General features: G+C 49.8%; 1 protein-coding gene across 1 annotated transcript in view; it reads right to left on the bottom strand.

Annotated features, from left to right (window-relative positions):
• Window positions 1-4,218: 4,218 nt before the first annotated feature.
• NCKAP1L (NCK associated protein 1 like) overlaps window positions 4,219-10,208 on the bottom strand; it is a 43,283-nt gene continuing 37,293 nt past the window's right edge. The window contains exons 31-32 of the mRNA XM_023643728.2: window positions 9,046-9,135; window positions 4,219-5,582 (exon numbers count right to left, since the gene is read on the bottom strand). Of these exons, the coding sequence (XP_023499496.2) occupies window positions 5,451-5,582; window positions 9,046-9,135 (222 nt within the window). The 3' untranslated portion in view covers window positions 4,219-5,450. The remainder of the gene's footprint in view (window positions 5,583-9,045; window positions 9,136-10,208) is intronic.

Below are 10,208 nucleotides of genomic sequence, written 5' to 3'. Positions count from 1 at the left end.
CCGGATGCCAGCGCGTGTTTACAGAGTGCGGCGCAGGCGGCGCAGGACTTCGGCGGGGGTGGTTGTGTGGGTTCTCTTGGTGTGTGTTTTGAGTTTCTGCGTATGTGCATGTAGTTTCATGTATCCTCGTGTGCCTAGCCGCCTGTGCGGCCCATGTGTGAGGAGGGGCGGGGGTGAGTCCACATCTCTCCTCCTGGGAGACCGGGGCACTCTGGCGGAGCGGAGCCACCCGCCATCAGATCCCAGCCCAGCCCAGACCCTCACGCTTGTGCTCCTGCCTCTGCAGGGAAAAGTTCAGGCTCTGCTCTGAGTTGCCGTGGCACCCCACTCCCCGCCTCAGTTCCCGTGGCTGAGGGGTCCTGACATGTCTCCATCGCCGTGGCCTTCCCCTGGAGTCTCTAACAAGCCCCCTGGCGGGTGGGAGTTTCTCCCAAGCTTATAGCTTTCCAGAGAGAATCCACCAGAGCAGGCAGCAGACACTTCACTGACTATATGTAACTTCATTGGGGCCAGGAAGTCATTTCCAGTATCTCATCTCAACCCCTCCTGTAGCCGGTCCAGTTTATTTCTTCTTATTCTGTCTTCGGTGAAAGAAATCTGAAGGCTAAAGGGCCGGCACAAAACAGCCTATTGCTTAAAACGTTGGTAGAATGAATGAACTGGAATTGGAACTCCAGACCTTGTAACAGAGCAAAGCCTTTCCCATCCAACTGAGTCCTAACTGGGACTCTGGCAGGAAGTCCCTTAGGATTCCTTCGAATTGTTCTCCTCCTTAATGACCACCCACTTGTGCACTGCGGGAAATCTTGTCCACAAAAAGTGGAGATGTATTCACTAACTGCTGGATCCAAAACAGGCCACTGATCCAGGATCCCAGGCTGTGAGTTCTAATTTCAAGAACTCTGGAGACTGGAATGAAAGGTAATCAGGCGAAGGTTTTACGCGGTTCTAAATAGCAGGTGGAGGCTGCCCCTTCCCAGGCAACGGAGGAGAAAAGAGCAGAAGTGAAGTGGCGGGGTGTAGACTTCCAACACGAAAGAACTGCTTTTTAGGCAGTTAGGTTAGCTCAGGCCTTTAGATCTGGCAGAAAAGTATCAGCAGAACCAGCCCGCAGGATGTAAAGGCAGCAGGAGATGGCAGAGTCAGAGATGGAGAAGAAGCGGAAAGAATACTGAGCCTTCTCCCTCCCTGTCCTTCTAACTTCAGCACACGTGCCCTTTCCCCTCCTCGCCAGAACGTCCCGGCCAAGCAGAGCTGAATCTGAGAGACCCCAGTCAGACTCCCACACCATCCAGTTCTCAAAACTTGAGAGCAATCGCCTCTGTTATCAACTGAAAGAGAATGGGCTGGAAACGACAAAAGAATTGCAAATTAGGATTAGAGCTAAAGAGCTCTAATGAGGAAATTAAGATTAGCACTAAGGGGATTCTCAAATTAGTCTGGTATTTCAACCAGAAGAGGTGGGAAAGAGGCGGGAAAACATTTCTTGTCAACATAGTGGAATGTCCCACCCCTGCTCTCCCAGGCCCCCAATTCCTAACCCATTTTAAGGAAGGGAAAATTCACCCCTCAACAAAGTTATTTATGAAAGAGACTTTAGAGTCCATCTAGTCTACCGCCCTTCATTTAACGAAGGGAAAGCTGAGCCTAGAAAAATTACATGATCCCACAGAGAGTAAGCCACGAAGCCAGGGCCACGCCTCCTAACGTTTTTGTAGTGCTTTTCCATTCTGTGGCTCTCTTTAGTCACTAGTCCTGGTGTTTAACCTCAACCTCCTTCCTCTTCTTGCAATCCAGCCCCATTTCTGCCTTGCCCTACCTCCAGAGAGATAAGAACAGGGAATGTCTGCTCCGTTCATCAGCTCAAAAGTCTGTTCTTCTATCCCTGTCTTCTCCTCTTGTCCCCCACCCCCACTTTTCCCAGGCTCCTTCTGTCCAACCTCATTCCTCTGCTCTTCACCTTCCAAACTGCCCCTCCCCTTGGAGACCCTGCCTCCTCACTCCGGTAACCCCACAGTCCCTTCCAACAAGCTTTGAGTTTGATAGAGACCAAAAATGATGCTTTGGCAGCAGTGACGGATGGATGTGATCTGCCTCCTACGGGAATGCTATTTAAAGGGGCGGCCTCACAATTCTCTCCCTCCAAAGTGACAAGAGAAAAGCCTGCTCCTCAATCCCTCCAGAGCTGCAAACTCAGCTCAAGTTCACTTCTGACTTCCTCAACCTGCAGCCTGGCCTGCTGCTCCTGCTTCCTGTTCAGGTGGGAGGGAGAGGACTTGACAACTCATTGAGGTGTGGGGGCTGAGGGGGGATTCATCTTCATCTCCTTTGATGACAGGTACTTAGGAGGAGCAGGAGGCCCTGTGGGGAGGAGGGCTGGAAGAACACTCTGCCCCCGACCGCCTGAGTGCGTTTCAACCATGTGCCAGCTTCTTCTCAAAGTCAAACTTTGCTGGAGAAGAACTGATACAGGCATGAGGACCTAAGGTTAAGGCAGTCTTGTTCCTACCTGGGACATCCCTCCCTCCTGGGTCCTGGGGCTCGAACCACAGTTGTTCTCTTCCTCCCAGGCCAAGTGCCAAAGGGGAAGATCCCCTCGGCCAGGCCCCAGCCACACTGCACCTGGAGGCTGCCCTCGCCTGCCCCCTAGGCTGCACAGCAGAGTGGGGAAGCACTGTTTTTCCTGGCCAAGGGAAAGGGAGCTCCCCTGCAAACATCTCACCCCAGGCCTGGTGGGAGGGATAATGCCATCTCATTGCCGACAACAAGTTAATGGAGATTTTAACGAAAACGCTGCGCTAATGAAAATGCTGAGGCTAGAACCCACTTTCTGCCTGCAAGACAAAACAATCGGGGTCAGGATTTCTCCCTGATATTCATTCCACATTTGGCTTCAGGTCTAAACAAAGCGAGCTGGGGATCTGAGAGCAGAAAGCAGTTCATAATTGCTTGTGTGCCAGGCTGTTAGAGGCCAGAAACACTCCTGGCAGAGGAAGCAAACTGCCTAAAATGCTGATGGGTCCTGCTACCTCATCTTCCCCTCACCTCTCCACACACACCTTTTGTTTCAGGTGGTGAAGGCCATCGTGTCCTCACCTTCTCCCATTTTTGCTTGTTCTAGGGTCTCTGAATTCTAACAATGAAGTCCTCCCAGATGAAGAGGTGGTCTGGTCGGGTAGAAAAGGTCTAGGGCCCACTGTCAGATGTGGGTCCCAGCTCTAGATGCACTGCTAAACATGTGGCCTTCCTTAGTCATCTAACATTTCTGGATCTGTTTACTGGCCTGCGATAGGGAAGCCTTCCCTGGCTACCTTGCAGAATTGTCATGTGAGAGCACTTTGAAAAAGTATATGTGATGGAGAAGGGTGTGTGTAATTATATGTTTATAAAAAGATACTATGTCAAATGACAACATTTTAGAAAAGGAGAACAGATTTGTGTTGCCGGGGTTAGGAGAGGGGAAGGGGGCTGCGGAAGGGAAGTGAGTGTAGTTATAAAAGAGCAACATGAGGGATCCTTCTGTACCTTGGCCGTGGCGGCAGACGCACGAACCTGCATGTGATAAAGCTGCACAGAACTAGACACACACAGAGAAATGAGTCTAGGCGAAACCCGGGAAACCTGAAACAGATCAGCGGTTCGTGTCACTGCCAATATCCCGGTAATGACAGTACACTGTAGTCTGGAAGATGTTACCATTGAGGGAACCTGGTAAAGGTACACAGGATCTCTCTGTATTATTTCTCACAAGTGCATGTGGATCAACTATCTCAATAAAAATTGTAATTAAAAAAAGGTATTATGTCTGCCCTCTATTCCCCTGCAGCACTTGTCTTGCTGTCCTCTGGGAGGCTCCTCTTAAGTGGTTCTACATGCAGATGGAAAAAGGGTCTCCATCTCCTGAAGAAGCAGCTCCCAGCAGAGATATAAGGGTATGAGTAGTTGTTCAGATAATTCTGAGCCTTCTCTTCCTCATCAACTTTGCCCTCCTCCATCTCAGCAGGCCTGACCCTCAATCACTCCTTAGAACGTAATGTGCTTTCCACAGCAAGCAAGGACAATTAGCTGATGCGTGAAGCAGGATCCTCTGTTGCTTCTGTCCTAAAAAGCAGAGAGTTGTTGCTAAGAAAAACTTGTGCATTGATTATGGGTGTCAAGTTAAAAAAGTATTGACTAAGCCTGGGTCTCAAGAAATAAAGATCAAACACACACATAAAATCCAAAAACAGGTATCAAATAACTTTAATGAAGGCCGAATGGTTTTGCTGAAAACCAACAATCGCTTCCCTTCTATCGTGGAAGTATGGACATATATGACCGTTGCTCCAGTCCTCCTTGGCAGTGGGTGCACAGCAATGATGGATAGGGGCCATTGTTTCCTGCCATGGAGTTAACTAAACCTAGCTTAGTGCTATCTTGAATGCCCCTAGGCTTTGTGACACTTGAAATTCTAATTAGTGCAGAAAAGGGCTAAGTTGAAACAGCTTGTACTCTCTCAAGTATACCCACTCTTAGAGCCCTATAACCTAATGAGGTCTATGAAATTTAAGATCTAGAAGAGAAATCCCTGCCTGGAGCAACAGCTGTACCTAGGATGACTGGGGGATTTGGGTTAAACTAGTCCCTCCAGATAGAAGGGAGAATAGCCCAAATGGTCTGGAAGGGAAACCCACATGATTCTGGTCCAATCAGTTGTTGTGTGACCTAGAATTACCCAGACTGACCCTCTGCTCTGGGTTGTGGTGATGTCAAGGAAAAAGCAGGAGAGGTTCACGTTAGACAGATGGGAGAACTTACTGTTACCCACCAGGTGTGGTAGAGCAGGTAAGTGGGTTGGGGCCAGTGAGAATCTCTCAAGAGCACGTCTCATTGCCTCTGCAGGCAGTAGAGCTGGAGGCAGAGGAAGAGACCCACGACTCCTGAAAGAGCCCCCACAAAGGAAAAAAGGGGCTCCTTTGCCACTACGTTGCAGCAGGAGCAGGCTGAATGTTTGCTGAACACATTTGGAAAAGGAAGAAAGGAGATAATCGTCCTAATGAATGTGCAGGAGACAATAGCAGCTCCAGTGGGAGGATTATAAGCTCATTATGGTTTAATATGATGATTGATCATCTCTGCCTGCCAGCATCATCCCAGAATAGTGACGAAGGTCGGAGAGACCCATGCCAGAGCTCACACTCCAATCACTAGAAGATAGAAAACATACTTGCATGTCACTCATTCTTTTCATTGTAAAAATCCATACGCATGGCCCCAATCCCCTAAGGTTTTCCATAAACGGTCCTCCACGCCCCTAGCCTGCCTCACTTCCCTGTGATTTCTCAGCCCTGGACTGTTCCTCCACATGCCTGTTCATCAGCTCTGGCTCCTGACCCCACCCCGTTCCCGCCCCTTGAGAAAATGGCCACAGCTTCCAGCTTGGCTGGGTTTAGGTAGGTCCAAAAGGCGCTTCAGTGGGTACTGGCTGGCACTCGGTTCAGGTGGAAGGCCCGGGACACCTCCCGATAGGCATTTCGAAGCAGGACATAAGGGAAGCAGGACTCTAGCATGTCCAGAGTCAGGAAGGAGGACTCCTCCACCACCTGGAAGAGAAGCGGCCAGGAGATGAGAACCTCAGGTAGGGCATAGCTGTGACACCCTGTGCCTCTTCATTCAGTTCCCGGGGCACGGAGGCCCTTAGAATTACAAGTGAATAGGGCTCCAAGCCACACTCCTGTCTTCCTCCCTCACCGGGTTTAGCTCTGGGAAAGCAATGCGGCCTCTTCAGCTCCATTACAATGACCCTGTCCCCCTCCTCAGGGTTTATAAAGGCCTCAGAAGCAGAAGGCAGGAAAGCATCACTTTTCTGGTGGCAGAAAAACTCCCATTCTCTCCCATTCTGGGTGCTAAATCATACGTGGGTGGGCAGCACAGATGCAGGTAAGGACAGATAAAAGTGCTAATGACAAAGCTTTGCAGAAAAGGAAACAAACGCCACTGCAGGCCAAGAAAGAGGGGCCTGGAGTCCACAGGGGTCCTTCGTGCTGGGCCTCAGTCTCCTCCTGCCTCAGTACAGTGCTTGGGGAACAGTAAGGATGCCGCATAAAGGAGCAGGCATGATTAATTAGTTTAATTAGAGGCCGCGTGCTGTGGTGATCCCAGCAGCCCCCACAGCCAAGCAGAAAGATAGATCAAGAAGCCTGGATAAGACTGAGGGTGGGGGACAGGGGCGCATATTAGCGAAGAGAAGCACAGCCGAGCATTGGGCTGGAGGGTCCTCATCCCTGAGGAAGGAACAAGGTGCATTTCCTTCAGGACTCTCCTCAGCCAGGAGGCTGTGGGACTAAACACACCCTGGAGAGAAGCGTCCCATATCCTCTGCAGGTCACGCAGATGGGCCCTCCCCAACGCATCTGCTGTTTCATGGACTGAAAACTCACTGAGGGAAGAGACTCTACGGTATCTATTCTAAATTGTTTCTCTCTCTGAAGTCCTTTCAACTTTAAAATGTATAAGATTGTGCTATTCTCAAACACATACACACACAATACACACAACAGCCTCAGAGGAGCAGACACTGCAGGCTGAAGGAAATCTGCCAGTAAAGCTGTAGCTCTGATCTTAGGTAGGATAATAGAAAAGAATTTCTTGACGGGCAAGACTTTCAAAGCTTAAGCCAGGAGAGAGATAAGATCTCTTTTCCAGAATATGACCCTCAGGTACAGGGGAATGAGTGATAGCTTCAAGAAGGATCCACTGGCCCAAGATTTCCTATTCTTTGCTCCACTGAGCACAGAAAATAACAGGGCTCCTAACTGGAGGAAATTCACAGTAGTGGAAACAGTGCTAGAGTGAAGGCCAGGAAACTTGAGTTCCAGTCCCAAATCTGCCCATATATTTTGTGGGAGACCTTAAATGTCATCTTTCCCTCCATCTCAGTTTCCTCATCTATCAATTGTAAGGACTAGACTAATGGCCAGGATCCGGTCTGGTTCTGACATCCAGAATTCCACAATTCTATGAGAGAGTTATCTCTTCCCCTGTGAAACCCATGCCAGCCCCAGGCTGGCAACACTCGGGTGGGCACTGCCCAAGCTTGACAGCCAAGATGGAGAGACCCCAGGGAGAGAAGTGCCTGGCCAGGATTTGAGGCTACACGAGTAGCCTCTTAACTCAGAACACAGCTCCTTCCCCTTCAGTCATTTCCAATTTCTCTGTGGAAACATTTGCATTTAAATTGCTTTGTGGCAGCTAGTCCCTCTGTCTCCCCCTCCAACAAAAAGCCCCTGGTCCTAGCTCTGTTCCTGCCACTCCGCAGCCTCACCGCAATGCCACAGGGGTGGACACCTTCCAACACTTTGGCGGGGGGGGGGTGCAAAGCAGGAGGAGGAGGCGGGGCTGAGTGGCAATACGGAATCACCTCCAACCTTACAGAGGTGGAAACTGCCCAAGGAAATGAAGAGGCCCTTTCATCCCGAAACAAAATGAGCAGCAGAGAGAGGGAACTAACATTTGTTGAGCGCCTATTACATACTAGTCATTTTCGCATATATTATCTCATGAATCCCAACCACTCTATCATAAGGATTATTGCCCACTTTGTGCATAAAGAATCAGGGTCTCAGATGAGTTAATTAACTTGCCCAAGGTCGTGCCGCTCTGAAGCCTGTGCTCGTCTAGCACACCACTAGCCTTTGCCCACCCTCTGCCCTCTCACCCCACGCCTCCACAGACACACACTCTCGTGTCCATTCTCTTCCTTTCTCCATCCTAATCCTTCATCAGCCCTAGCTAGGCCTTTTTCTAACTGGAGAAACTGAGACCCAGATACCACTCAGTGCCTGGGTATCTAATGGAGACCTGGGAGAGTCCTGCATGCCTGCCCCTAACATCTGCGGGCCTGGCCAAGAGTACAAATGGGAGGCCACCAAATGACTAAATACAGCAAATAAACCATTACGTTCTATCTTTCAACCTCCACAGTATACCTTTATAATTTCATGGAGGGCCAGGTTTGAATTAAGTATTTTCAGACTCCTCAGAGTTCAGCACCAGAACAGGGGAGAGGGAACCAGCCCCAGTTTGAGGGGTTTTGCATACAAACGTAGACGTCCTCCCTGCACGTCTACCCTCTGGCCATACATTCCTTGGGCACTAGAGGCATATCTGCCAGCAGCACTGCCAGCCTCAGGAGGATGGACTTGGGGAAGAAGCACAAGCCCTGCAAGTGGGCTGGAGCCGCTTAGCAGAGAATTCCTTAGCAGAGAACTCCTTAGCGGGGGCTTTGAGGTAGAGCACGGCTCCAGGTGGGCATATCCTCTCCCCACGGGCCAGAGGAGGGCCTCTGAAACACAGGGCCCAGGGCAGCAGCCCCTCCTGTCCACATCTAAGTGCAGTTCTAACCTGCAGAATCCGACCTTTAGAGCAAAAGAGTGAGTAAGCATGTTGAAGAGGGAAACAGGGTCATGAGGAAAAGATATTGTAAAAGAGAACTGAGTCAGAGGTCCCAGAACTTTCTGCCAAAGTAGGGAAAGGCCCACAGCTTAGGAAGAAAGCAGAGAAAGCAGGGCCTGCCTGATTCATGGCCCACCTGGCTCCCCGCCTCGTAACTTTTCAGCTAAAATCCCTTCCTCCTCTGAGCCCATCCCCCCACCCCCAGTCCAGCTCTGGGCTCTCCAGCATCCTCTTCATAGTATTTCTAAGGACAAGAAATACAGTGGTAGGAAGTGGTCAAGTAAAACCAAACATGGACTGCACAGGCAGTTCTGGATGAGGGACACAGCTGCCCCACCAGGTCAGACCCGAGAACATTGCAGGAAAAGGCACCCGGTCAGCTGAGGGCCAGGAAGGCCCTGTCCTGCACAGAGAAGTCCTTGTACCTTGGGATTACAGGACAAGTCTAGAATGTTAACCAGAATATGAGTCCTAGACCCAAAGGGGCAAGGCAGAAGTTCTAAGTTAATGCTTTTGGGTGATGACAATGGCAGGGACCCAAAGACCCTAAAGAAGAGTCTCCCTTTGGCCCTTCCTCTCTCTTTTCCCAGACCAACTTAAACCAGTACATACCAAGCGCATGAGCAGAGAAATGGACTCCCGATTTCTGGTTTTAAGCCTGTCAGTCTCCTGGCCCAGCTGCAGGAGGCTGACAGAGGCCACCTGTAAGGGAAGAATTTGTAAGGAAGCAGATTTTTATGGAGGTCAGAGTAGGACAGCCTCAGGCTACAGGAAGTTAAGAAAAGATCAAGGAGGAGAGTTAAGAAGTGCTAGGATGTTCCTGGAGACTCTGGTGGAAAAAATCCCCTAGGTTTCAGAGACACACATTGCCTGTAAACCAGCCAGTGCAGACAACAGGGGTTGCCAGGGGTGTTGGGGCAGAGGCTGCAAGGGGTAAGGAAAGAACCTAGAACAAAGGCACGTAATACTGTAAACCAGAGGATTAATCTCTTTTCCTAGGCAGCCTCTAGACACCACTGTCATCAGCCTGTTTACAGCTGACTCCCCAACTCGACTAGAGAGAAAGCCGGGCCTCTGACTCAGACACAGTGCTCTTAGTATTCTCCTCCTATCAACTCCCAAATGGCTGTCCTCTCCATCCACTCCAGACCGCAAATGATCAAAGAGGGAGGAAGAAATGTGAATAATTGCATCCCAGGCCCAGGTTACCTGCATTTAGCAAACAAAGAGGGGAAAAGGAGGGGGGAGATTCCCCCTCACCCCATCTTAGAGATGTGGTGTGAATCCTCCTTAGATCTAAGATGCTCACAGCCCTTTCTGGCTGGCTGGCCCAGTGTAAACAGAGACCCTCTAACTAAGCTTCCAAGTCCCCAACATGCACTTCTCAGGACAATAGTATGATTCCCCAGAGAATTTGATTTACTGTGTTTTCTCCCAAAAGGAGACAGATGAGGCCTTAGTTCTTAAATCAGGACCGTGCTTTGCAAAGGAATAAGCTCCTTATTGCTGAGAATGCGCAAGCAGGCAGTGGGTAATGGACCATGGATCAGAAGTGTATTGATGGGATTCCTCCATGGAGGATTTAGAACAGAAAACTCTGGGGCCTCTTTCAACAATGGAAAGAGATTACTTAGTCTGTGTTTTTCCAGAGGCAAAACTAAGATCAATGGTGATAGTTACAGGCAGTCAAACTTTGGCTAAAATTTTTTTGAAAACAATTTTTTTCAAACAAATTGGACATAACCCACAGTAGAATCAGCCGTCTGGCTGCAAGC

This window comes from Equus caballus, chromosome 6, assembly GCF_041296265.1.
Source record: "Equus caballus isolate H_3958 breed thoroughbred chromosome 6, TB-T2T, whole genome shotgun sequence".
In the NCBI taxonomy this organism is placed as follows: Eukaryota; Metazoa; Chordata; class Mammalia; order Perissodactyla; family Equidae; genus Equus; species Equus caballus.
This window is presented reverse-complemented; position numbering and strand designations above follow the sequence as displayed.